The 27,699-nt window shown below is 45.8% G+C and overlaps 1 protein-coding gene and 1 long non-coding RNA gene across 2 annotated transcripts in view; one reads left to right on the top strand and one right to left on the bottom strand.

Annotated features, from left to right (window-relative positions):
• CLIC6 (chloride intracellular channel 6) overlaps positions 1-27,699 on the top strand; it is a 41,273-nt gene that overhangs the window by 10,221 nt on the left and 3,353 nt on the right. Inside the window, exons 2-5 of the mRNA XM_030880935.3 lie at positions 22,433-22,542; positions 23,388-23,513; positions 24,116-24,222; positions 24,783-24,964. Of these exons, the coding sequence (XP_030736795.2) occupies positions 22,433-22,542; positions 23,388-23,513; positions 24,116-24,222; positions 24,783-24,964 (525 nt within the window). The remainder of the gene's footprint in view (positions 1-22,432; positions 22,543-23,387; positions 23,514-24,115; positions 24,223-24,782; positions 24,965-27,699) is intronic.
• LOC138842668 (uncharacterized) lies at positions 12,233-16,593 on the bottom strand. Its single transcript, XR_011377394.1, has 3 exons — positions 16,509-16,593; positions 16,069-16,262; positions 12,233-12,279 (listed from the first exon to the last, which is right to left on the bottom strand). It is a non-coding gene; the product is annotated as an uncharacterized lncRNA (long non-coding RNA).

Raw genomic sequence — 27,699 nt, 5'->3', positions numbered from 1 at the left:
AAGATCACCCAGCATAAAGGTGTTATTGGAGATCCGGAGACATAAGGCTTTCTTCCTAAATGAGGATGATTAACACTTTTTTTTTGGTGCCTTTGGTGTCAGGGCGTTGGACACGGTGAGTTCAAAGAATCTTGGAAAGATTTAATCTCTCCCCAACTTTGTTCCTTTTGCTTGAACTCCATCCAGGCTGGATGCCTTCAACTCTCTTCCCATAAATGGTCAGACGAGATGAAGTGTGGGTTGCACTCAATGGCTTTTTTGGTGTCATTTAACTCTCTGAACAGAGAAATCCATGCTTAAGAAAACTCAGAGGTATTGACACATCAGGTATGGAGGGAGACTTTTTTTGTTAATGCCATTTTAACCAATATATTATGATTATTCGCATCGTGGACAGCAGCAATAAAGGAAGATTACTCTGTTACTCTCCAGCTAGTGAGATATGCTAGTGCTCAGATACAGTGCTCTGCTCATCACTGGGTAATACAAAACAACACCATTGCTTTTAGGCACTGCTAAAAAAATTTTAAACCAGTTCAAGTTAGTCAAGACCTGGATCTATAAGTAAATGATTGGAGCATTTCAGCACACCCTGAAATCGGATAGTGTGGTGGATTAAAGAAGGCTACAGATCCCTTGACCCTCCTGCCATTGGGAAGTGGGGTCTGATTCTCCTCCCTCTGAACGTGGCCTGACCTCTGTGACCACTTGGTAACCAGTAGCGTATGGTGGGAGTGATGCTGTGTGGTTTTTATTACAAAAGGCTGTGCAGCTTCTGCCTTGTTCAGTGAGGCCCCTGAGGCCAGCGTACCGGAGGGGCTGCCTGTAGGCGCTCCAGTTGACCATCCCAGCCGCACAGCCTTCCAGCCAACCTGCCAAGACACCAGACAAGTGTGTGAAGCTGTCTTGAACCCCTGGGACCAGCCCATTCACCAGCTGAACACCGCTGAGTGACCTTGTCAACGTCACATGGAATAGAATAATCATTTAGGCAAGCCTTACCCTACCCAAATTCCTAACTCACAAATCATGATCTATAATAAAGCACACAACTTAGGCTGCTAAATGTGGAGTGATTTGTTACCGGGCAAAGGTAACTGGGACATGTGACTTATGACACTTCTAAGCCGGTGAAATCTGAATGGGCGGAAAGATGGCCAAGGTGAGAGGTGCAGAGCGGGTTAAAGTAGTTCCAAGTGGGGTGGGGGGCAGTGCAGGTAAAAGGAGGGCCCCGTGTGGCCAGTTCTTCTGTTTGGTGCACGCGTTTTCCCCTTTGGAGTCACTCTAAGAAATGGAATACGCTCAGTCATTCAAGAACGTAAACCACCAGGGTATAGAGAAACAGGCTGCGTTATTAAGCTGGTCTTCCAGAACAAGGTGTTCCTTTGTTGTAATAATTCCTTGTGAGAATTTTACAAGGAAATAAGCTTTTCATCTCTGTGTAAAAGCTTCAGTTGGTATCAGGCCATATTATTAAATAAGGATTAAAAACAGGCCCAGAGTTTTTAAAGCAGAATTCATATAGGAGGATAAAAAGTAGCAAGTTTCATTTTGTTCGTCCGTGTGCTTCTTATGAGTTGATTCCACCCACTGTGACAATGAACGCCGACATAACTAAGCCTGTGGCCAGAATTGAAAGCTAAGAGCAATTGGGTTCAGTGATTAAGTTTGTGGGTCAAGGGTGGTCACCCACCTAATCCACCTCATAAGACATTGCTACGGCAGTCGAAAAGGATAAATACTATACTTTCTTGGGAATGAATTTAGGTTTCATAGGCTTTTTGAAAAGCTCAGATCTGTTTCAAAGTTTTAAGATCTAAAATATATTCGTTAGGATCTAGGTGTAATGAGGAATGCAATCGTCCCTGAGTTCTAAGGTTATGGAGGAGTGAGAAGAAGCATTTTTCAAGACAGAGCATAATCCCCTTTGTGGCCTGGACCGAGGACTCTAATAGACGCATTTTACTGATAAAGGGCAGCAAAGCTTTCCCCTCCTTGGGTGTGCAAAGTCAGTCTAGAAAATGATATCAACGGTGTAGTCATTTATTTCTTTAAGAAGAAAAACACTCAATACTCGCTGCACTTATGATACATTTCTCCTTTATAGGCTTACAAGAAGTGTGATGGTAATGTCTGTGTCATGGGATGAGCTAGTATGATAACAATAAACGATACCAACAAAGGTATGAAAATGAGGGCCACGATTCTTATCTGCAAGGAGCGTTGTTTCTGGTGCTGGGTTTTATTGGTGGTTGCTGTTCTCGCTGGCTCCACCAGAGGGCAGAAGAGGAACCAGAAGGGGCGTAAGTCCAGGGAGCCAACTGGGCAGTTTCCTCTCCAGTTAGCGTTCCCTCTGCCTTGCAGAAAAGTTAAAGAAACCGAGAAGACCTTCAGATGGTCTGTGCTACACAGTAGTCATGGTGATGGTACAGCTGGAACCGCTGGCCTTTTACCTGCAAGCAGCCTCCTACAGCCCTTCCTGTTGACCGTGGCAGAATAATGGGTGGTGATATGGGAGCCCAGCTGCGTGGTCCAGCTTTCTGTCCACCTGCCCACGGACCCTCGTCCCTCCTAACTGCAGAGTGTTGTGCTCTCTGGAACCACCCCACATGGCTCCTTCCTGCCCTAACCAAGAGGTGGGGATAAGACCAGTGGGGACGTTGCTGGCACAGACTATAGAGGAAGAAGGGAGATGATGATGCTGTGCTGAGAAAAGCCTGGGCAGAGGGTGCCGGAGGAGAGGTTATCGGACCTCAGTAAGTGGTGTGTCTCATGAATGTGGGTGTCCTTCAGTCTCTAAGGGAGACTCGCAAGTAGGAATTCCAGAATTTGAGCTAGGATATCAAATTCCGATGACTGCCATGTCACAATCTCCCCAAAGAAAGAAGCTTTCCTGCATTCCTTGCCCCTAACAGAAATTGTGAAATTAGTTAAGAATTTAGTACTTTAAGGGACTCTATCACTTTTCTATTGGTTTCTCCTCATGTCGTCTCTGTCACCCACTTAAAGGGTTTATATACCCTTTAGAACACTTTGTCTTTCATTGGACACTCCTCCCCCAATTTTGTAGTTTATTGGGCATTTCTACAAAAGTTGTTCCTTTAGTTCTTGGCAAAGAAAATAATCTTCTCTTGTATCATTGTTTCCGTGGGAAAATCAGTGAATATATCAGTTCAACTCCGTCATCTTTCCCAGGGCCACTTATTATGCACGTCTTTCCACCAAAAGGTAGCAGCGGGTGATATCTCAGTAACAGAATTATGTTTTAATCTGCAGTCCAGATTTTCAGAACTATACCTTATTCTGGAAAATTAGGTGAATTGGCTTTTCAAGGTTTGTAGAGTATGACTTATTAAGTTCTTACTTCCTGCACCAATAACGTCAGAATAAAAATGGAAAGAGTTAAAAATCCCCTGAAGTTATTAAACCGATTCACAGAGAATAGTAATGTGAAGTGAGTTTACGGCTTTAAACTGTATCCACTGTATGTGGGATTTCGGGATGTTCTCAACACAATGGGTTCCCCAAACTGGGTCAGGAATAGAGTAAAGCATGGGAATTCTGGAAGCTGGCTCTTCTCTGGGGGGTGGAGTCTCTCCTTCTGCCACATTGTTGCCGTCCTGTCCACCTTGAGGATGTGTTGACACATCAGACACTGAGTATTTCTGTTCACAGTGCGGTGGAGTGCTGACCGCCAATGTGTTTTGAGGGGGTCATTGATTGACTCATGGATTCATCGATTCAGCAAACATTCTCAAGCATTCTTAAACATCCCAAATTCCATAAAATGAAATCTTTTATTATTTTTGCACAATTTTGTCTCTCAGAACGAGGTTTTGTTTCCTGGTTTGGGGCACCCAGTGTTTTGTGCCATTTTTACCCTCGTGCCAAACGAGATAGTGCCAAACCAAGCCCCCTCAGCTGCCTCTTCTCCTGGTGTTGTTGGAAGGTCTCTATGACCAGGGTCTTGCAGACCATTATCAGTTAGTGTGGATTTGAACACAGATGGGGTGCAGGGAACCAGAGCAGGTCCTGTTTACATGGTGCCCGTGGATGGACTGGACAAGCATGGCATGTAGCCCCTTAGGATACCTAAGACCTAATAAGTCCTTTCCCTCGCCCAGTAAATCTCCTTGACTCTCTCATTTTCATATCTGTGTGGATGCCTTTATTTTGATGACAGATAAATGAGAACCCTCACAAAATCTTCACATTCTATTTTCTTCCTGAAATACAGAGCACGTCTTTTCCTATTTAGTTAATTACCTACAGGCACCCTAGTGTACAGTATTTTCAAGTTATTCTACACAAAAAGTAATATTTTGTTGTTTCATCTCTGAATTCCAGTTTTCCAAGCCTTACAAAACTGAAATAAGACACTCCCGTAAGAAACTGGCCTTGCCCAGATTGGATTTAGGATAATAAATGAACATCTTGAGAAATCCCCAGCCTCTTCTCCTGTGGTGTCGGTGTGTCCTTCTCCACAAGGCAGATGAAGGGATCCATTGCCCTGGAACTGGATTGCTGGGGCCACAGTAAGATTTGCAACAAATTAGGGACACCAGTTCCTAGCCACTTAGCATAAATGTCGTTTTTGAAAACAGGAGCCCTTGAACTGTTTGCTCATTGGCTGGTTTGTGAACCACTGCGAAGCTGGCCCCAGGGTCACTGTTTTTTTTTTTGACCTAATAGGTCAGGGTTAGGGAATCTTGAAACAGGATAGCACTCCCTCTTTCTTCTTCCTCAGGGGTGAGGGTGGGGAGAGAGTTCACCAAAAAAAGCTTGTGGCACAGAAAAGACTTCTGTATAATAAAGCCAGGGCATTAGCCTTGGCCTTGGTCAGCCAGTTAGGTGTTTCTCCAAATTTGGAACTTGGCTGGTCCCTTTTGGTCTGAGACCACAGACCTTCCCCGTTGCGTGGGTCAAGCCAGGCCAGAGAATATAGTCATATAACTAACAGTGGGAAAGGGGGGAAGGTAAAGCTTCCAGATAATTCTGTAACGTCTGAAGTCTTCTAAAATCGCTCCGTTCAAATTGCTAACATCAAGGTTAACATCAAGGTTGGCACCTTGTAGTACCACTACAAGGTGGTACTGTGTGCCTCTGCTCACTGACAAAGAACTTTCAAGTTCAGCAAGTTAATTATCCATGACCTAGGAACCCCTGACCTTGTAAGGATTCTCAGATTACAAGGAAATACAAAATGAAATCTAATTGTTAAAATGGGAGTAGTTACCCTGTCGAGCACAGTTCCAGGACAATTTTGTGATTTTCCTAAACTCCATATGTTTTTTTGGGGGGGGGAGGTTCTGACTCTGACTTTCCTGCTTTTGAAGCATAAAGCCAACTTTTCCTATTTTATACACAATGTGATTTTATGTACTCCTGGTTGATTCTTTTGTCTCTTTTCACTGATACAAGATGACAGGCTGGTTTGAACCTAAACTTGTGAAACCTGAGGTTTCTGGTTAGTAATGCAGGCTTACCTTCAACTCAGTGGTCAGGAGAAAAGGGAGCAGCGGGGAAAATTAGCAAGTTGATGTAGCTTAGGTTTCTTAAACATGAAGATGTAGGTCTGAACTGAATAAAGTTGCATTTAAATTAAAAAGTGCCTTCCCACTCTACCATTGATCTGGCATCTCCCATTGTGCATTACATAATTGCATTATACACATTGCATTATACAATATAGATACAATATATACAATATATATATACAATATATATACTATATATATATATATATACAATTGCATTATACACATTGCATAATTGCATCTCCCATTGTGCATTACATAATTGCCCCTCTCCTTTACGAGAAGTTTTGTTTGTGCTGGGAGCTGTTCATTTGTTTGCTCTTCTTGTTGAAGTTGCAAAAACCATTTAGGGATAATTCCACTATTTCATTAAACAAGACACTGGCAGGAGAAACTGACTACCTGATCGACTAGACATTTCTGTTTGTTCTTTAAAATGAAGCAAAAATTTTCAGTGAATATGTCATCCATGAGATCTACTACGAACTTTAATTTAGAAAACCAAATCTATTTAGTACCTAAGGTCGCTACTTTTCAGTATACCTGATTTAATTAATTAATTAGTTTTTATTGAGGTATAATTGACAGACACCATTATATTAGTTTCAGGTGTACATAATGATTTGATATTTGTATTTATTGCAAAATGATCACCACAGTAAGTGTAGTTAACATCCATCATCACACAGAGTTACAAATATTTTTCTTTCTTGTGATGAGAACTTTTAAGATCTACTTTCTTACCAACTTTCAAGTCTGCAATATGGTATTATTAATTATAGTCGCCATGCTGTACGTTACATCCTCATGAATTGTTTATTTTATAATTGGAAACTTATACCTTTCGGCCCCCTTAACCCATTTCACCCCCATCCCCACCTCTGGCAGCCATCAATCCATTCTCTGTATCCCTAAGCTTGTTTGCTTGTTTTTTCTTTTTTTTAAGATTCCACATATAAATGAGATCATATGGTATTTGTCTGTCTCTGTCTGACTTATTTCACTTAACATAATGCCCTCAAAATCCATACATCTTGTCACTAACGGCAATATTTCAATCTTTTTTAATAGCTGAATAATATTCCTTTGTGTGTGTGTGTGTATATATGTATGTATGTGTGTGTATGTGTGTGTATACATATATATACACACATATACATATACCACATTTTCTTTATCCATTCATCTGTTGATGGACACTTAGTTAGTTTCCATATCTTGGCTATTGTAAATAGTGCTGCAATGAACACGGGGGTGCATGTATCTTTTTGAGTTAGTGTTTTCATTTTCTTTGAATAAATACCCAGGAACGGAATTGCTGAATCAAACAGTAGTTCTATTTTTAATTTTTTGAGGAACTTCTATACTGTTTTCCACAGTGGCTGCACCAATTTACAGTCCCACCAACAGTGTGTGAGGGTTCCCTTCTCTCCACACCGTCTGCGACACTTGTTATTTTTTGTCTTCTTGGTAATAGCTATTCTAAAACAGGTGTGAGGTGATGTCTCATTGTGGTTTTGATTTGCATGTCCCTGATGATGAGTGATGTTGAGCATCTTTTCATGTGCCTGTTGGCCATCCGCATGTCTTTGGAAAAATGTCTGTTCAGATCCTCTGCTCATTTTAAAATCAGATTGTTTGAGATCTTTTTGCTGTTGAGTTGTACAAGGTCTTTATATATTTTGGATATTAGCCTCTTATTGGATATATGATTTGAAAATATTTTCTGCCATTCAGTAAATTGCCTTTTCATTTTGGTGATGGTTTCCTTTGCTGTGCCTAGAAGCTTTTTAGTTTGATGTAGTCCCACTTGTTTATTTTTTCTTTTGTTGCCTTTTCTTTTGGTGTCAAATACAAAAATTGTCACCAAGACTGATGTCAAGGAGCTTTCTGCGTATGTTTTCTTCTAGGAGTTTTGTGGTTTCAGGTCTTGCATTCAAGTCTTCAATCCATTTTGAATGAATTTTTGTGTATGATGTAACACAGTGTCCCAGTTTCATTCTTTTGTATGTTGCTGTCCAGTTTTCTTAACACCATTTATTGAAGAGACTGTCCTTTCCCCATTGTATATTCTTGCCTCCTCTGTTGTAAGTTAATTGACTATACATGCGTGGGTTTATTTCTGGGCTCTCAGTTCTGTTTCCACTAATCTATGTGTCTGGTTTTATGCCAATACCATATTATTTTGATTACTATAGATTTGTAATGTAGTTTGAAATCAGGAAGCGTGAGCTTCCAGCTTTGGCCTTCGTTCTCAAGATTGCTTTGGTTATTCAAGGTCTTTGGGATTTAATTTTATATTTTGAATACCTTTCATAGCTATAGTGACCAGCTGTAGTAATTAATATGGCTTCTTAAAAGTGCCTTGAACTTTTTGGAATGAGATCTGACAAGCATACCTTTACAAAAGGAACTTTAACGACTTTGCCACTTCATCAAACACCTGTAGGAAGGCGTAGAAAGTGTTGCCAAAATGGACCCTTTCATGCTGTGTATGAGGAAATGGACAAACAGTGCCAGCTTGTGGGAAGGTTAGAGGTTTCTGGGACTGGTGTCCTCCCCTAGGTTGGCCCTCGGGAAGACAAGAGTAACCAGCACCATTTCTTAACAGACAGTGGCTTTTTTTCTAGACAATTCTCTGAGATTCAGGCTTTTGTGGAAGGATGATGTGGGCATTTTTAGACAGGTGGATTCTCCCAACACTCACATATCATACCATACAGGTGATCCCTGCCTTCTACCTGGAAAGTTAATCACAAAGCCTCTGATTTCTGCCATCTTTCAACGTTAAAAGGAAAGCATTCTAAAATCCACAATGAGAATTCCCTCAAAAACCTTTAAGATATTTCTGATTAACTGACTAGTTTCAGATTGAACAAAAAATATTATAAAATTCCCAGTCTCCTCCTTCCCTGACCCAGATCTATACAACTTTCATAAGTTGGCCATTGAAACCAACATGAGTGTCTTTAAGGCACTAGACTTTCATCTTTGTAAGTAGATAGTTTCAGACCTTTGGCCTCCTTAAAACTTATGAACATTACAAAGAAAAATAGAGAGGGAGTTTGTTTATTTTTCAGGAAACTACATGTTTCTAAAGAATTTTGCAAAAGAGCTAGAGAATTCTGAACAAACTGAATCTGAACACTTTTAGAGAAAGTCAGAATTTCGTTTTCATGGTCTGCTCTGCCCAGAATATGGGGTGACCCTACTCTCCCACCCACGACGATGAGAGTCCAGAAATAATTTGCAGATCTTCAGTTGTTATTTTCCTATCATGAGCAAAGTGCGTTCAAGTCAGCTGCTGTTCTCACAGAGAGTTGCATTAGTAAAGGCATTACCGTTTGGGTCCCAATTGTGTTTGGTACCCGGTTATTGCAGTGCCAAGGACAGGAAGACAATGCCCTCTTTGGGTAGTTTTCCTGTGGGGTCTCAAGGGGGTCATGGGTATGGAAACCAAGGCACTCTAGTCTTTCCAGGACTTTCCTGGTTTTAAAACTGACAATCCTGGGTAGCAGGAAACCTGAGTCCCAGGCAAATTGGGTGGTTTAGCCTCCTACCGGGCCTAAAAACTTATTTGTGACATTTTCCACCAGACCCTAATGAGGAATGGGTGTGTTTAAAGGGAAGGTGAGAGTCAGAAAGTGCATCTCAAGACCACTAGGAGGCGCTAATAACTTCTTGAAGACCTTGCACACCTGATGCCAGCGTCCTTTTGAGAAGGCAGGTTCTAAAAACCATAGTAAGGAGCCAAGATTGAAAAGAGCAAAGTGTCATCTTGAGAGGATGATCTGTAACTGTGCCTTGTCATATTTTTGGCCAGATGTATCCTCAGATCGGTTTTACCAAATTAAAAAATTGGGGGAATAGACAGCCTGCTGAGTCAAGTAGTCAAGCCCCCTGCGTTAGGGGCTTGTCCGCCAGACTCTGTGGCCCCACAGGTGACGTGGAGGAACGAGCAGGCCTCCCCAGAATTCAGATCAAAAAGGCTATTGTAATTCACAAGTCCACACAGAGGAGCTGTGGTCTCGGCTTGGCTATCGGTGGGCTCAATACAGAGCTTCTTCAAATGACAACATTGCAAATCCCTGGCACATGAGGAGAGGCTCATGCAGGAAGTTTCTAGAAATAGGCTAAGTGCCGCCTACTTCAGGGTTCACCCTTCTGTGTGACTGCTGTGCGGTTGATCCACTGCGTCGTCTTAGGAAAAGGTTTAGGATTCCCATAGGGAATCGTTAGCTATGTTAGTCTTCTATTGCTGCTGTAACACATTACCACACACTTGGGGGCTTAAACCAACTCAGATGTATTATTTGACGGTTCCATCGGTCAGAAGTTTGACACAGGTCTCACTGGGCTAAAACTCAGGCTCCAGTGGTCCTCCATTTCTTTCTGGAGGCTTTAGGGGAGGTCCATGTCGTTGCCTTTTCCAGCTTCCACAGGGCACCTACATTCCTTGGCTTGGGGCCCCCTTTTCTTCATCTGCAAAGCCAGCAACATTCATCTCTCTGACCGTTGTTCTCTAGTCAAATCTTCTCTGACCACAGCTGGGAAAGGTCCTCACTTTTGAGGATGCCTGTGACCAGACTGGGCCCACCTGACAACCCAGGGTAGCTTCCCTATCTCAAATCCATAACCTCCGTCACATTTGCAAAGTCCTTTTTTGCCATTAAGGTAACATATTCACGGGTTCTGAGTATTAGGATGTGGGCCTCTGAGGGGCCATTATTCTGCCTACTGCACTGGCAAATAGACTTTGAACTTGTTCTTTCACATTCTGTCATTGTCACCCCAGGCCACGGCTAGAATGAGTTGAGGTCAAGCCTAGACCTACTTGGAAACTTAATTGGTGGTTATTTTCCTGGCGGCTTCTGAGATCGCCCACCGGTCCTTAACCAGTGCCTTCTCGGACTCTGAAATGAGAAGGGCAAGTCCTAAAAGTCCTTTTTCTACGGCAGGCAGTGGTCTTGCTTTGTGCTCAACACTCTGCTGTTTTTATTGAAAGCTGTTTATGGCCAAGATTAGGCATTTGGTTCTACCTGCCTTACAAATCCCAGACCCAAACTCTTTTGGCCACATGCCAAGGAACAGGCTACGTGGGCTGTGTTGGACTGGATTAGAGTGGTTTTGACAGGATCTTTCAAGGAGTACCTTGACGCTGCCTGCCCTGCTGGAAGAAGAAGTGGGCTGTCTGCACAGCTTTGCTGGACTCCCCAGTTCTCACAGGGGGATGCCAGCCCTGCATGGCTGTGTGCGTCTGGGAAGGGGGTGCTCTGTTGTTAACCTGGCAGGAAGACTGTTTGCCTCCAAGTGCGGGGCTAGGGGATGCAAGACAAGCTCACTGTCGTCTTGACTTCTAGCACAGGTTTCCTAGGGAGGGAACAGAACATGTAGCACCCAGCCAGAGGCTCCCTCCACGCCCCCAGCCCACTTGGCTACCAAAGTTGTCCCCCAGGACTGTGAAATGTCCCAAGCACTGTTTGTCCTTTGCACTTTTCACTTGCTTCTGCTGTGTGTTTTATTACAATGGATTCGTGCAAGTCGCCTCCAAGTCACCTTACTGAAAGGAGGTGGGGTAAAACAAACAAGCAGACTACCCAGCCAGTGCCCTTTGTGCTGAGGAGGGGCCCTGCTGGCGCTGGAGCCTCTCCATTTGGACATGGGCCAGGGTCCAGAGTGGGATGAAGAGGACAGCCTCTAGCTGATTCCTGGGCTCAAATCCGACTGTGAGACCTTCTCACCTGCGTAATGAGATAGTAATGGCACCTACATCTAATAGGGTTGCTCTCAGGATTCACTGAGTTAATAAAAGCAGAGTGTTTAGAACTACAGCTTGCAAAGAGCAAAGGCTATGTAAGTGTTAGTTGCTATCATCATCATCATCATCATTTCATAAAATAGCCGTTTTGTTTCTAATGACATTTGTAAGTGACAGATCTGAAATCTGTGAACTTCTTAAGGCCTTAGGTGAGCTATTTTGAGAAGATGAATCTACTTATGTGTCTTCTTTTTTAGAATGAGAGGTGGGAGCTGAATTCCAAGCTGATACTTACTAATCACACTGATCTTTCCAGCCCTAAGTTCCCCAGAGGAGGTGTACACGCAAGTCTGTCAGGTTTTCTCCCAGCCGATGACCTAGGGGGTACCTAGAAGGTTTTCCTATTTGACTGGGACAGAAGTTCTTGCTGTTCTTTTTGACCCAAAGGGTAATATGGAGGATCAAACAGAAATCGTGGTCTTTGTTGAGATCAAGTTAAGGATTTAAGGATGAGCAGGTCATGGTTTCTGGCCCACTAGTGCGGTGCCCTTTGGTCTGGAGTGTCTGTTGCTCCCGGAGACGGGCTATTCTGGGGTGGGTTTGCCACCTGAATTGCACCACCAATTTGTAAGAGTTTTTCATCATTTTATTTCTTAGATCTCAGTGATACTCTGCCCTTTTCCCTCTCTTTGTGCACTTCATGGTTATGATTGTTAATCTTAAGAAAGCGCTATGCAAATATACGTATATCCACGTGACAGTTTTTTAAAATCTCAGCTCTTTATTGACGATACTCAAATAAGGTAGGTAATCTGATAAGGAAAAAAAAAACCAGAAACAAACCCCAAATCAAGCAAGAATACCGAAAAGAATTCAAGGTTTGCATCCTCTAACTTAAGAAGAAGGGGAAGGCACTTAGTCGGTCTTTCCTTTTGCTGGTGTCCAGTCTCTCAGGGCCCCCTCAGTTTTCTGAACCAAGCGCCACTAGAGGGAAACAGGAAGTTGACACATATTAATACGTGAAGGTGTGGAAAGGTGAGTCTCAGCCTCTGCACGTGGATGTGTTCTGATTTCATTTCAGTTTGCTTATTTTCTTTCTTACCTAGAGCTTCAGAGGCTGAACCTAACAGTGTAGAATCGATCTTGACTGAAATACTAAACGATTCTTCCAGCGGCTGTGGTTTAACATGGGCTGGTACTCAGCCTCCGGAGTATCCACAAGGGAGGACAGTTTCTTTCTTTATCTGTTAATTAATTTAAATTAGTTTTTATTTATTTTTAAAATGTTTAATTGAGGTATACTTGACATACGTTATATTAGCTTTAGGTATACAACATAAAGATTCAATATTTGTGTATATTTTGAAATGATCACCCCAAGAAAGTGTAGCTAACATCCCTCACCACACATAGTTACGACATTTTCTTCTTTCTTGTGGTGAGAACTTTTAAGATCTACTCTCTTAGCAACTTTCAAGTACAAAATACACTTTTATTAACTATAGTCACCATGCTGTACCTTACATCCCCAGGACTTATTTATTTTATAAATGGAAGTTTGTACCTTTTGACCCCCTTCACCCATTTCACCTCCCCCTGCCCCGCTGGCAACCACCAATCTGTTCTCTATAACTCTGAGCTTTGTTTTGTTTTAGATTCCACATAGAAATGAGATCATATGGTATTTGTCTTTTTCTGTCCTCAAATACCCTCAGAGTCTATCCATCTTGTCACTAATGGCAGGATTTCAATTTTTTAATAGCTTAATTATATTCCATTGTGTATATATATACCACATTTTCATTATCCATTCATCCATCAGTAGACACTTGGTCGTTTCCATATCTTGGTTATTATTGATAATGTACAATGAACATGGGGGTGCATATATCTTTTCGAGTTAGTGTTTTTGGGTCTGTCACACCCAGAGCTGGGCAATTCTGGGGTACAGTTGCTACCTGAACTGTACCACCGATTTTAACTGCTTCTCTTTCCCGAAGGTGGCCTGACAGCCGGGAGGGGAAATGCCGTTCCTGTATTAGCTGGCTCTGTGCAATTTGGGGAGTTTGCCAGGCTTGTCTTAAATTCCCGCGTCCTTTCCTCACCCCAGGAGGCCTCAGCCTCTGTTCATCTGTTCTCCCTCCCGGGGAGCTGAGAGTCCCAACTCCTCAGCATTCAGGAGATCAACTACCCAATCTGATCAATCGGTTATGTTCATCTGTGCTGTTGGTCTTCTGATGAAGGAGGAACAAAGCCCCACTTCTAGGTTACTAGGAGGTCGTTAATAATGTTTTTGACCCTCACAAAAAATAAAGCTCTCACCTGGGTGGACAGTAGGGTGACCAGCCGTCCCACCTTGCCTGAGACTTACTGGGGGGGATGAGGGATTTCCGACTTTAAAAATCACAGTCGCAGGCAAACCGGGTCGCCCAGCGATTGTCCTCTGGGGTGGGTGAAGAAAGCAACCCCAGGACAGGTAGGCTGGGGAGGGGATGGGGCCAATAAGGCTGGGCTTGCTGATATCATCCTCAGGGGTGAGGCGTGGTTTCTCTGTGTTTAAAGGAACTCCCCGTGACAAGGAGCTTCTTAGAACTTTTGAGAACAGTGACCATTGGCTCCACAAGGTGAGTTTTCCTGGAGTGACTTCCATGGGCCTGACTGTGCTGCCTGGGGAGCTGGAGGAAAATGAATGTGTCATGGGCACTGCCGGGGAAAAGACAGTTTAATCACCGGCTCTACAGAGGCTGATGCGGTCCTCCCTGAAGGGATGGAACCAACAGAAAATAATTAGGAGACAGTTTGGTACTAAACCAGGCAGAGCCGACTGTATTGTCAGTGAACTTCAGAAAAAGCAAAAAGAAATGCCGACCAGAGAGTCATAGAAAAGGATACAGAGCTGGAAAAAGTCACTGACCTGACCTGAGCAGGAGTGAGGTGGTAGCAGGTGGATAAGGGGGATTTCAGGAAGGTGACGTGGGATATGTAAGGACAGCATTTAAGGGGAGTAACTAACTGGCTTGACAGGCCGGCATCTATTAGATGGTGGAGAGGAGGGGAGGGGGAGGGGGGGAAGGCAGAGGAGGGAAGGAGGGAGTCAGAAAGGAAGGGAAGGGGTAGGCAGGTGGGGGGAGGGAGGAAGGAGGGAGGGTGTAACAGTGCTTCCGCATGTCAGGCATCGTTCTGTGTGTTTTCTCTTAACGTCTAATTCATTCTCACCCAACATGCAGGGGCAGGTAAAATTAACCTTATGGTGTAAATGAGCGAAGAGCTGTGCTGGAAGGTTAGGTACTCTGCCCCGGCCACACTGCTCGATAGCAATGTAGCTGGAATTTGCACTTGAGCAGCATTCCAGCAGAATGCGCTAAGGACAGTGGCGTCCCGGTTAACCTTATCCAGGATACGGGGAAAGATCGGAGGGACTAGGAAGCCCAGGCAGAGAGAGCCGGCAGGAGGCTGCTGCAGGAATCTGGGTGGGAGGCTCGGAGACCCGGGCAAGAAGGATTTCAAAGGAGGAAGGCTGTGCTGGGGTCTGAGTGAAGTTCAGGAAAAGGGTGAGAGATCTGGTTTTCATCGTGAGGACCTGGAAAGAAGCTGGACCCATTAACTGGATCCAGTTTACAAGAACTCGAGTGATCTTTGTTCACCTAATCCAGTTTGGGTTTGGGGGCAGGTTATTTATTAGTCTCTCTGTGCCTCCGTGTTCTCATCTGTAAAATGGAAGTTGAAATAGGACATCTTACTCTCCAATGGAGTTGGAGAGGATTGACTCTGATCACGTCCATAAATAGTTTGGAAGGGTACTTGAAATCAGAGTTGGTCTTCAAGAGGTGTTAGTTTTTAAAAATCACCTTCAAAATTGCTGATTTGGGAGGACATTTTCTTCAAAAACATTCTTATTGGACAAGGAAGAGATGGGATGGCTTGTTTCTCCCCCAGTTAGTTAGCATAGCCTTTCTCCACGTGGATCTGCAATTCCAGCGTGTTGAACGCCAAGTCCTGATGGAAGAGTGGTTGCTTTCTTCTCTCATTACACGGAACCCACTCTCCCCCAGGTGATCACAAAAGACAGAGGCCTTTGGTGTCACTTCTTGAAAAGTAAGCAGCTTCCCTGGGCTTGTCAACCCTGCCATCGGTCAGGTGCACCCAGTCCTCCTGATGCCCTTTCCTCTGGACTTTTCCCCAAGAGGTCTGTGTAACTCCCAGACACGAATGCCAGGCCAGGGCCCTCCTATTTTGCCTCCTGGCTAAAGATCTGTTTGCTTTTGCAATTAAGAAAAAGACTTCAGTTGTTAATTTTCACTTGGAATAGATACAGGAGGTGTTAGGTTTTTTTGGGAAAAAAAAAATCAGTGCTCCTTTAAGGCCTATACGGTTTGGCATGAAAATCACACTAATTGAACCTTGTTAAAAAGTACCCTAAGTCCCATAATTGTCTGTTCTGGGGCTCTCAGGTTTGGAAGAGTAACGATGATGATGGAATAGCTGCCTTTATTGGGTGCCCAGGAGACTCAAGCGTATCACACAGAGATCTTACAAGGCATAGGGATTTTTATCCCTATTTTTTAAATGGAGAAACTGAGGCTCAGGGAGAACAAATGAATTGCCCGAGGCCACTCGATTAGTAAGTAGTGGGGCCCAAGTTCACACTGGCTTTCCCTGGCCCCGTACCCATTCCCCTGGACTATGTTGTCTCCAAGAGACCTCATGTTGCTCAAAATGGAAACTTCAATGTGTCTGGCAAGTGGAAAGAATTATACGTTTTTTTCAACTTACAGATTATTCAAAATCAGGAAGTCTCTGGGGCTTCCCTGGTGGCGCAGTAGTTAAGAGTCCGCCTGCAGATGCAGGGGACACGGGTTTGTGCCCCGGTCCGGGAAGATCCCACATGCCGCGGAGCGGCTGGGCCCGTGAGCCATGGCCGCTGAGCCTGCGCGTCCAGAGCCTGTGCTCTCACAACAGTGAGAGACCTGCGAACCGTAAAAAAAAAAAAAAAAAAAAAAAAATCAGGAAGTGTCTGACTGATTTAAATACTGCATTTTAAGTCAAACCGCTAGTCCAGAAGGCTTGGGGGAGACTTTGCTGCCCATGACTTGGGCCCTTTGGGCTCTCTCAACCATCCCCCCTCCCTCCCTCCTCTCCTCTCCTCCATCTCCATCCCCCTCCCCTCCCTTCCCCTGCCTCCACCTCTTCCCCTCCCCCTCACTCCTGCCCACCTTCTGTTCTTTTCCCTCCAGTTGGATGCCACTCTCCTTGGGTGATCTCTTAGTAGTGAGAAGTTGTGAGCTTCTAAAAGGGAAAAGTTCACGGACATTGGCCCAGCAAAGAAAGAGGAGAGAGGCCCAGGGAGGCACTTTCTGAAGTGGACCAGGCTCCAGGCGCATGGGAGCAACAGGGTTCAGGCCCTTAGTCATGCTTGGAGTGTTTACTGTGTGCCAGGAACTCCGCCAGGGCCGGCAGGAGCCGCCCGGATGAAGGAAGATGGGTCCCGGGCTCCAGACCTGTGTCGAGGGTTAGGGACATCCTGGCCTTCCTGCCTGCTTCCACATGGGAGCAAGAAAAGACCCAGGAGGAGTGTCCCCCACCTGTCCCACAGGCCTTGTCGCTGGGTTGGGACAGTTTCCCTGGTCCTGACCTGCTCCAAATGGCAGGCGGACATGGTGGGTGCAGGCTGGGGGGTACGTGCGCAGACACTGCACCCACATTTCTCTTTACAAGCACTAGCTACTCCAGTGCCCTGAACTCATGGTGGTCCCCCTCCCGTCCTCCTGGGGTTGAGTTTAGAGCACACACATTCAACGAGAGGTGCTCATGCAACCCTGACGTCATCTGTAAAGAGGCGTGTGCATGGGAAGGACAGCATCTGTGGACCGGGGGTGCTGGCTGACTGCCCAGCTTGGAGGCCGGATCTTTGTGCTTGGCCGTGCTGGGCAGTTTCCATCGCCAGGCCCCAAAGCACGCGAGACTGTCGTGCTTTCTGCAAAGGACCCAGGAGGAATTCAGGGAAATCTGTAGGTGGGGCTCGGAGGGCGGGAGTCGGTCCCACCTGGTTGGCTGCAGCTGTTTCTCTCTGGCTGTGCTGTGTCCCGCCTTCAGCCGGACCAGCTGCCAACAGAGGAGCATTCTGGCCGGCCCTTTGGACCACATTGTTCTTCCTGGGGAAGGACTGATTCTGGTGGCTGCCCATGGCCTCCCACGCCAAACTGTCTTCTGACTCTGGCCTCCTCAGATCAGCTACTGATTTCATTCAGCCTCGAGTCCCTCCAGATCATTGGAAACACACGGCCCATTATTACTCACCAGTTTTCTCTGGGTCCCTGGGATGGAGCCAGCCAAATTAGCTCTTTGCCCCCAGATCCCTCCTGCTTTTCTGCAGGGACAGGAACACTCCCCCGCACACAGGATGGACATCCTACCTCCTTGGTTGAAAGCCAGTTCTCAGAAAGGGGACAATTAGAATATTTCCAATTTATTGCCTCTTCCTTTATCCTCCCTCCATCCGCAAATCACTTTTTCATGACATTTACATAGAGTAGGGACAAATGCTTCCTTCTCAGAATGTGTTTACCATTTAGGCCCTCATGGAATTTTCTAGAGAGAAGGTAGGGACCAGAAAGAAGGTGGGGAATCAGGTGGTGGGTGCATGACCTGTTCTGGTGGGAAGGTCAGAGAGGGGTGCTAGGGAGCCACCAGGAGTATCTTGAGGGGGTCATCACCCCTTGGTCAGGTCTGGCGGGGGTGGGGGTGGGCGGGTCCCTCAAAGGGAGTGGCGAGTGGGAGTCATTTTAGTGGAAGGTGTGGTGGGTGGTCCCCTTCCGTGTAACTACAGACCAGCCCTGGAAAGGTCGTCTGGCGGAAACCGAAAGCACTGAGAGGAAATTTAAAAAAATGCTCCCCACTGATTCTAAATGGAGTGAGCGTGCAGAGAGTAGGTGGGAGAGGCTCTGATCTGAGGAGGATCTGCTGACCTTTGTAGCGACATTTGGACCTTTACACCTCAGGCCGTGAGTGGAGACCCAGCAGAATCACCAACGTTCTTGAACGCCGCTGCTGGGCTCAGTGGCGAACGGAATTTCTCAGAACGGTCAGAGGCACCAGTGTTTTTCTTTTGAGAATGACCGTCGTCGTAGGTGCTCAACAAAGTTGCATTTGAAAGGCAGACCTCCAAATCCAGGTTATCCAAGTGCCTGGGTCTTCACTGGAAACAAAAGACACTCTGATCTCTTAAACTGCCTCATTTGATTTTAATCAGAAGTGTATACATACAGAATTTCCCCGTAGGTTGAGAGCTCTGCTGAGAAATCTTAGCCCAGAGTGTAATTAGCCTGAGAGAATTAGCGGCATCAGAAAATAAAACTGCATACGGTAAAACGTCCCGATTATGGCAACAGTGTTGGTTATTCACCCCTGATGTCTATGTGTGTACCCCATCATCTTGTCTGGTGATGACTGTGACCAGAGTGACACTCTCCCATTGTTGCCCAATAATGGGCAGTGGAGATGGTATATCTTTGCCTTTTGCTAGCACATCCCAGCACTGAAGCACATTAAAGTAATACAATCAGGCAGCGAGGCGTCCTAGTCCCTCCCACCGTGTTCCCGTAACCCCCACATGTACAACAGGCTGAGACAGAAAAAAAATTTATTTTAGAGCAATTTAAGATGAGGCAACACTGGTTATGTAAATCCTGTTTTATGGGCAGTCGTGGCAGCTGGCTAATTCTTCTAAACTGCCTAACAGCCTTCAGTCCAGCAGCTGCGCTGGCTTGGAACAATTCTGTTTGAAGGCCACACGGGGGGAAATGTACAATCATGGCTTTTATCACGATCTTCTGGGCTGTGGGCGCTATGGCTGTGCAGACCGTTGTCCCACCTTCCTGGCACCCATGTTAAGGACCAGTTGCAGTTCTGGGAAGGAGCCTGTTAAGAAGGCTAAGTTTTGATGGAGTGGATGACACAGGCCATTGGTATATTTTAAAATATGAATTGCTCCTACCCCCTTTTTATTTCTTCTAAAGGGATAGCTGCCAGGACTCAGGAAAAGGTGAGAGCAATTACAAGGGAAAACACTGGCTTGAGTTTGAGACCGTGAAAGAGACAGAGTGAGGCAGAGAGACCCGTGCAGAGTAATTATTCTCCAGATGCTGCTGTCCCAGGCACAGGGTTCTTGGTCAAGGTGAGTTTCATCAAGAAGCCCGGTGAAGAACACCTGGGCTCAGCGGGGATCTTGCTGAATTCAGAATGAGTTATTCCAGGATTTCCAAGGTCAGAGACACAAGGCAGAAGGAGAAGAACAATTGCCCCACTCTGAAGAACTTATCTCAGACTTTGCTGAGCTTAGTGTAACTACTATAAAAATAAGAGGTTTAAAAGCTGCAGAACAAGTCAGGACTGGCCAAACTATGTGCCTTTGTGTGCCAGCGCTTTCATCCCCCCTTGGCCCCCTTCTTTGGCATGACTCTGCCCAAACCTACAGTGGTTAAGAAGGCACCATGCTTTAGGAGGGCTCCCCAGCAGGAAGCCGCTGGGAGTTTTATGTAACTCAGCTCTGCGCTGTTTCTTTTTCCAGGACAGAGCCGAGGACGAGACAGGGCAGCCTTCAAAATGGCCATAAGGCTATGGGACCAGGTGGCCAGGGGGCCGCCTGCAGGGCAGTTGTGATGACTACTTGGATGCTTGGGTCCTAGCTATGCACCTCCCCCACCCCTCAAGCTCCAGCAACTTCAGACTCCAGCTGGGGGAATTCTCAGCCCTTCCCTCTACTGGGGGGGGGGGAGGGAGAGCTGGAGGGGTTGGAGGGGCTGAAGCAAGTACCCAGAGCTTAGGGGTCTCTGAAGTCACTTATCTGAATCTGTTGGTGCCTCTTCAGGTGTATTAAGTTCACCCTTTATCTTTACACTTATGCAGCTGTTTTTATCAACTAGGAGGTCTTGCAAGTCTTCTTATCAACAGATCATCCAGCTGGGGGGTTTGAACCGTTCTGTCCTATGCATTGATCATAACACTGGGCCAGCCTACCCTCTTGTCCAGGGTGGGGCTGAGACCACTGACCACAGGCATCACATCACCTTGGGGGAGCTTGTTAAAAATTCAGATCCCTGGACCCCATGCAAGACCCACTGAATCTGACTCTGTATTTTTAAAATTAATATTTCTGCTTCTTTTTTGTATTAAAATATAACATGCAGTAAAGGAAACAAACCTTAACTAAGACTTAGTCAATTCAGTATACCCACCGTGTAGCCACCACACAGCTCAAGCTGTAGAATGTTGCCACCACCCAGAAGCCTCCCTCTCAGCCTTTCCAGACAATACCTAGCTTCCAAAGGCAACTGCTCTTCTGATTCCCGTCACATAGAGAAGTTTGCCTGTGTTTGAACTTCACCTGCATTGAATTATGCAGGACTCTTTTGAGTCTGGTTTCTTTCCCTCCACATTATGTATGTGAGATTCATCCACATCGTGGCTTGTAGTAATAGCTAATTTTTTCCACTGTGGCGTCTTGTCCTACCATATGAATGTACTATCATTTATGTATTCATTCTATTCTTCATGGTGTCTGAGTCGTTTTCAGGTTTCGGTTATTACACTAAAGCTGCTAAGAACATGCATATAAGTGCTTTTTGTGTTCCTAAGCACTATTTCTGTTGGCAGTGGAATAGCTGTGTCATAGCATAAATGCATATTTATCTTGGGTAGATAATTGCCAAACAGTTTTCCAGAGTAGTTGTAGCAGTTTGCACTCTCACTGGCAATGGATGGGAATTCAGTTGCTCTGCATTCCTGTCTGCACTTGATATTGTCCGATCTTTTCACTTTAGCCATTCTGTAGGTGTGTAGTGGAATCTATTTGTGGTTGTAACGTGCATTGCCCTACTGGCTAGTGATGCTAAGAGTGTTTTCATGTGCTTATTGACCATTTGGATTTTGTCTTTTGTGAAGAGGCTGATCAAGTCTTTTTAACATTGGGTCTGGGGTCTCTTATACTCTCCTTTTATAGGGACATCTTGTTATTAACAACCTCTCCGGGTGACTTCGGAACCTCATGCCAGAGAACCACCTCTGAAGTTCTCTTTAAGTTGTCCAGTTTTCTTAAGGCATCATTTTCCTTTCTTCAATTCCCAAACCACAGCTCACCTTCTGCCTTGTGTCCTTCTGTTATTCAGGTTATAGATTCACTGCTTTCCTCTCAACTTTCCTTGAACTGCATGTGGCAGAAATGGACTTCCTGGATTAAATATGGCTGTGTTTCTGTCATTGCAGTCTGTCTGAGTCTCCTGGTCTTTCCGTCAGCATTTTGTTATCACTGTAACCTTGCCAGAGACGCATGGGGTGGAGAAAGATGGGAAGAGAAAGAAGAGTGTGGGAACTCCCCCAGGAGGATGAAGCCCCACGGCTCCCCTCTCTTCTCCAACGCCTGCCTTTCTCCTCTCCCAGGAGCCCACAGGAAGGAGGATGTCTGTTCAGTAATTTTCTGTGCCTGTGTCTCAGGGATGTGTGTGTGGATGTGACCTGCTTAGGTCATCAGGGAGGCACTGTTTCCTATCCTTCCACCCTCAATGTCTACTGTGCAACAATCTACCATCTAAGTACAAATGCTCCCCAACGGATGAGGGGACCTAAAATTTTTTACAGTGTCCGGGGGTCTAAGAACTCGTATAATCCAGCCTTCATTCTAGAGATGAAAATAGTAGAGAATACTGGGGATGGTGTCTCCGTGGGAGAACCTGCTAGTGTGTTTTCACACATGATCATCCTGGAAAGAGAGGTGTGTTCCTTCTGAAGGGGATCGAGAGATGGAGGGAGGGAAAGAGCATGTTTTCCTTTTTTGCCTTTAGTAGCAAAGGGGCTTCCCTCTTGCCACTCTTTGCCTCTGTGTACTGCTATTCAGAGGCCCAGCGTGGCAGGAAGTGGTGAGGTGTGGGAAGGAGAACAGAAAATGCTCAGTGAGTGCATGTGTGTCCTCCCTTCCCCTCCCCAGCTCCCACTTGGAGGCTGGTGGAGGGGGCCTCAGAAGGCTATTTACAGTATCATCACCATTAACGAAAATTCATCATGGTTTTGTGTGCATGGCATAGCAGAGTCTGGCATTTCTAACTGTGAGACTGGCTCTGATAAGGATTTCTTTTTCCATTTGTAGGCTGGTTGTGATGGTGAGAGTATTGGAAATTGCCCATTTTCTCAGCGTATCTTTATGATTCTCTGGCTAAAGGGCGTTATATTTAATGTGACAACGGTGGACTTGAAAAGGTACGACAGGGTTTCTGCAGTATTTAAATAACTGTACCTAATTCCCTACACACACACACACACACACACACACACACACACACACAGATGGAGACACACACACAGACACACACAGGCATACAAACAGACACACATGCAGGCACACAGAGACACAGACACAGAGGCACACACCGACACACACACACAAACACACACACACTTCTAGGCCCCATGGGCGATATTGCAGGCACATCCACCCCGGGTCAGGACCCTTGATTGAAGCGGGAGTAGTGTGGGCCACACAGTAATTACAGAACGGGATCAGACGTAATCCAGGAAGAGTGGGGGTTGAGGGTGCGCCATGAAGAGCCTGCTCTGCCAGTTACCGGTCAGCTGTGAACCTCTCAAAAGCCTGTCCGAGGGCTTCCCTGGTGGCGCAGTGGTTGAGAGTCCGCCTGCCGGTGCAGGGGACGCGGGTTCGTGCCCCGGTCCAGGAAGGTCCCACATGCCGCGGAGCGGCTGGGCCCGTGAGCCATGGCCGCTGAGCCTGCGCGTCCGGAGCCTGTGCTCCGCAACGGGAGAGGCCACAACAGTGAGAGGCCCGCGTACCGCAAAGAAACAAACAAACAAAAAAACCCAGCCTGTCCGAGCACCACTCCTGGCTGGTAACGCTGGGGAGAGTTAACGTTTCACCTCCGTCTCCAGATAAAGGGCCACACTTTCCTCGCCAGTAGGACAGTTTGTAAACCCACAATCGCCTTTGAAATTCTCAAGGGTGGTTTCTCTTAAACTGGGGAGGACACAGTTCAGCCTTGGAAATGATCCAAACAGTGGCGCTACCAATGCTGCCCTTCCCTCCCACCCAGGAAACCCGCGGACCTGCAGAACCTGGCTCCCGGCACCAACCCGCCTTTCATGACTTTTGATGGTGAGGTCAAGACGGACGTGAATAAGATCGAGGAGTTCCTAGAGGAGAAGTTAGCCCCCCCAAGGTGGGCCTCATCAAAACCCGTGTTCACCACTCGCTTGTCACTTCTCCCCGTTCACAGACAATTCCGTGTGTTGGTTTTCTCTGGCCACGGTACCTACTTCCCGAGTTGTACCTGTGACGTGCCACAGAAGGCACAGCGAGATTAGAAACGCTGAGCTTAGGTGGCTCGAATTTCTTTGCTCCGCACCTGCGGTTTGGCAATTAGGGGTTGACGGCAGGAAGTGGGGAGGAAGTAGGCCAATGTCACGTGGGTGGGTCGCTTCTGCTGGAAGGTAAGGAGCGGGTGTTAGCACGCAGCATCACAGCGGGCTGGACCTGGAAGGGAACCTTCTAGTCCATTACCTCTATTTCAGGAGGGAGGGAACTAGACCAGTAAGGCCAGGTGGGGCCCCGCGTTCCAGGGTGAGAAGAGTCCGTCCAGTGCTTTTCCCCTGGACGGCGTTGCTCTCAACTTTGAAGATGGAAAGATTAGGCAAACATTCAAGGGGCAGTTTTCATGTTTATATCCACTCAGAGAAAGTCACTTCCTCCCCCTGCCTCACATCGTATTCTCCTAACTCAAACGTGGCTGATCTGTGATCCTCTCATTTTGAATTTTTCAAGGTACCCTAAGCTGGGGACCCAACACGCTGAATCTAACTCTGCTGGAAATGATGTGTTTGCCAAGTTCTCAGCATTTATTAAAAACACCAAGAAGGATGCAAACGAGAGTGAGTCCCTCCCATCTTCCTGTTTTCTGCTTTCTACTTGGACCTCCGCTCCGCCTCTAGTGTGGCTTCTTATAAGATCTTGGGAATTCTGACTCGTTTCACAGTGGGGAGGGACCTGTACATAGAAGTGAGGAAAAAGTACCTCTGACCTTGACACATGGGTTTCAAGAGATTGAGTGCTTCTTCTAGAGGCGGGGAGCCCAGAAAACCACATTTTTAGGGGAGAATAATCACCACCAGGGATTCCTTGCCGCACCATGGGACTCAGTATGAACGAAGCTTCTACTGCTGCTTACTTCATTGTGTGATTTCCATAAAGATTTTTGAAGAAATGAATGAGTTCTAGAAGTAGCAGTGTTGTGTAGATGGCAGAATTACTTTCCAGGGAGAAGTGAGTCCTTTATTCAGATCTCGTAAATCCACTTCTCTCTTTCCCAAGTCTCCAATGCTCACTGGCCGTGTCTCGGGAAGGAAGGGACAAACTCCTTCTTCGGTGTCTAGAGAGAGGTGACCCTAACTCCCATGGCTCACGTTAGTCATTTTTTGCCCTTCTGTTTTAGTTTACGAAAGGAACCTCTTAAAGGCCCTGAAGAAGCTGGATAATTACCTAAACAGTCCTCTGCCTGATGAAATAGATGCCTACAGCACCGAGGAAGTTACTGTTTCTGGAAGGAAGTTCCTGGATGGGGATGAACTCACGCTGGCCGACTGTAACCTCTTACCCAAGCTCCACATTATTAAGGTTTGTCCTTCCTCTTACCTGAGGTGCTGAATACATGAATGGGGCTTTGTTTCATTTTGTTTTCACTTGTGTTTTTGCCAGACATCGAAACGATCTAAAATGCGGACTCTTGCATTTAAAAATCTAGCTTGTTTCTGTTTGGGGCAGGCAAGCCCCAAGTTTCAGATCTGTGGATGACATTCTCAGCTGGTCCTCAGAGGTTCTCAAGAAGCATCTGAGAACGTGGCTCCCATCCTTCCATCCTCACTGCTTCTCTTTTTGAGTCTCACCCCCGGAGCCTAAAGAAAAGCTATGTGAAAGCAACTTGAGGGAATACATTGATTATACCTGGTGTTTCATGAAGCTCCAGGATTGGAGATGGTGTGTGGAATCTGCTAGTATTAAAATGTGAACTTGGGGAATTCCCTGGCTGTCCAGTGGTTAAGACTTGGTGCCCTCACTGTGGTGGCCCAGGTTCAGCCCCTGGTTGGGGAACTAAGATCCTGCAAGCCGAGTGGCCAAAACAAAACAAACAAATAAACAAACAAAACAAAACAAAAAAAACTGAGCCAACCTGGAAAAAAAAAAGTGAATTCAGTCAATTGTTGGTGATGGACAGGGTAAGCCTAGCCCTGTCTAGGGACAAGAGGGCGTTGGTTCCTATCACCGACCCCTACAGCTGGGGAGCAGCTGACAGCTCCTTGGCTGGACCTCTGCCAGGTTTGGCATCCTGTCTTCCCAGGTGGTTGACTTGGACTTGTGACAAGTCCACACTTGGACTCCTTAGTTATGGCTGCTCTCAGAAGTGCCCCAGCCTGTCTATCACTTACAGGTGTTAGTTGTTATTATCATTATCACTGTTGATATGTCCTTGGTCCTCAGTAGCCTCAGATGCCCCAGGAAGAAACTCAACCCCTGTTCTGGGGCATCTTTATTATTCAAATCCTACCAGCTCCAGAGCTAGGTCCTTGGTATAAGCATAGGGGAGATGGGAGAGAAGACACAGGGAAATACAAGTCAAGGACCCTGTGTTCTAATAACACATTTAATTAGCACTTAGAAATTTACAAATTAGGTTCACACAGTCTGTGGCATTGATGTCCTGGGGGCTACTAGCCACCCCTGGTTACTGCAAGTCATTCCCTTGCCTTTCTCTTCCTTCCCTACTCCATCCCAGTCCTTGCTACATTTTTCTTCTTTCTTCTGTCTTCCTTGTTGCGCTCAGAGGGTACCAACTTGAAATTCCAGCCTTGAAGACACCGTTGATCCTGTAAGTGAATATTCGTTTCCGTAGCTGTGCCAGTCCTCTGACACTTAAAATTAGCGAAAGCATCTCAACCCCTCAAACCTGCTACATTGGGGATATTCTAAATTGGACATTTGGGAGCCATTTTCCAACGAGTTATTTATGTAGTTGTGTTTGGTTTAGTCCCTTTACTGAATGTATTCTAATCATTGCTATGACCAGTGCGGCATGACAGAAGCACATGGAGGTTAGGGAAGGAAAGAGAAATACACAGACACACACACACACACACACACACACACACACACACAATTGCCACTTATTTAGCCCCTATAAAAAAAGAGAGTTTAAAATGTCAGTAGAGGGGTAAACCTCAGAGTAAAATAAAGCAGTCCAGGGCTCCAATATAAGACCTAACTGCAAAATCTTCAAAGCCAGTTAGCACTCAAAATACCAAGCAGCTTAGTAATCTTCCAGGATGGAGCATTTCTGAAAGGAAATGAGAATCAGTGTGAAGGAATTTATGGTAAAAAGATGAGAGAATAGAGGAATTTATCATTTATTCCCTTCCTGAAACCCAGCAAAAACATTATGAAGGACTAAAACATTATCTCCACCTTTTATAAAACTAGACTTAGAAACTTCAGCCAGTGTGAGGGCTCACAGAGCCTAGGCATGCTTCTCTAGATCTTCAGCAAGGTTCAGATGTCTCTAAAAGTAAATATTACAGCCCTGAAATGCCCAACCCAGACTTCTTTGTTTGAGGACAGGGCACGGAGTGGGCCACGAGAGAGGCAGGACCATCCCTACAGAGCTGAGATCTCTGTGGAGGCAGAGTTGAAGGCGGAACTGTTCAGAGGTGCCATCTGTATGTTCACCACCGTCCTCTAATGCAAAGGTACAGGGAGGGGAGGTGAAGGGGAGGAGAGAAGACAAGTGGCATTCTGCTTTGTGACTGCTGAGTGGAGAAAAGAAACAAGCTCTGAACAAGTCAAAAGAAAGACTGTAAATGATCTGAGCTCCACTTTTAGCCATGGTGACCACTTCCTAATCTGTGAGCCTCAGAGTGGAGGATGCACTAACCTTGACTTTGACCCTGACTGTAGCCCTAACCCTAATGTGTCCCTGGGACAGAGTATAGAGCAGTGTGTGATGAGCAGGTATTTGGGGGTAAAATCCATATTGGTCTACCTGCTGCGCTGCCTCACTCCCTTTGCCCACCACACTGTTTTTAAACAAATGGTAGGTCCAATAGATCCGCCCATTAAAAGATGGTTAATAACCAGAAAAAATCCAAGTGGGATTTCTATGTGAACAGAGATGATCCAAAAGGAGGGGGGAAAGGTTAAAGAAAGAACAAAAGAGGAAAAGGCAGATGAGAAACACGTATCTGATAAAGATTGCTCCAGTAAACCAAAGAATTTTTCAGACAGATGCTTCTCTGTGGCCTCAAAAAAAATGAAAGAGAACCTTTGGTGAAAACGCTCAAAGACGAGTCACAAGATACCAA

Source organism: Globicephala melas, chromosome 4 (genome assembly GCF_963455315.2).
Source record: "Globicephala melas chromosome 4, mGloMel1.2, whole genome shotgun sequence".
NCBI classification, from domain to species: Eukaryota; Metazoa; Chordata; class Mammalia; order Artiodactyla; family Delphinidae; genus Globicephala; species Globicephala melas.
Note: the sequence above shows the minus strand (reverse complement) of the source record. Positions and strands in the feature narration are given on the sequence as shown.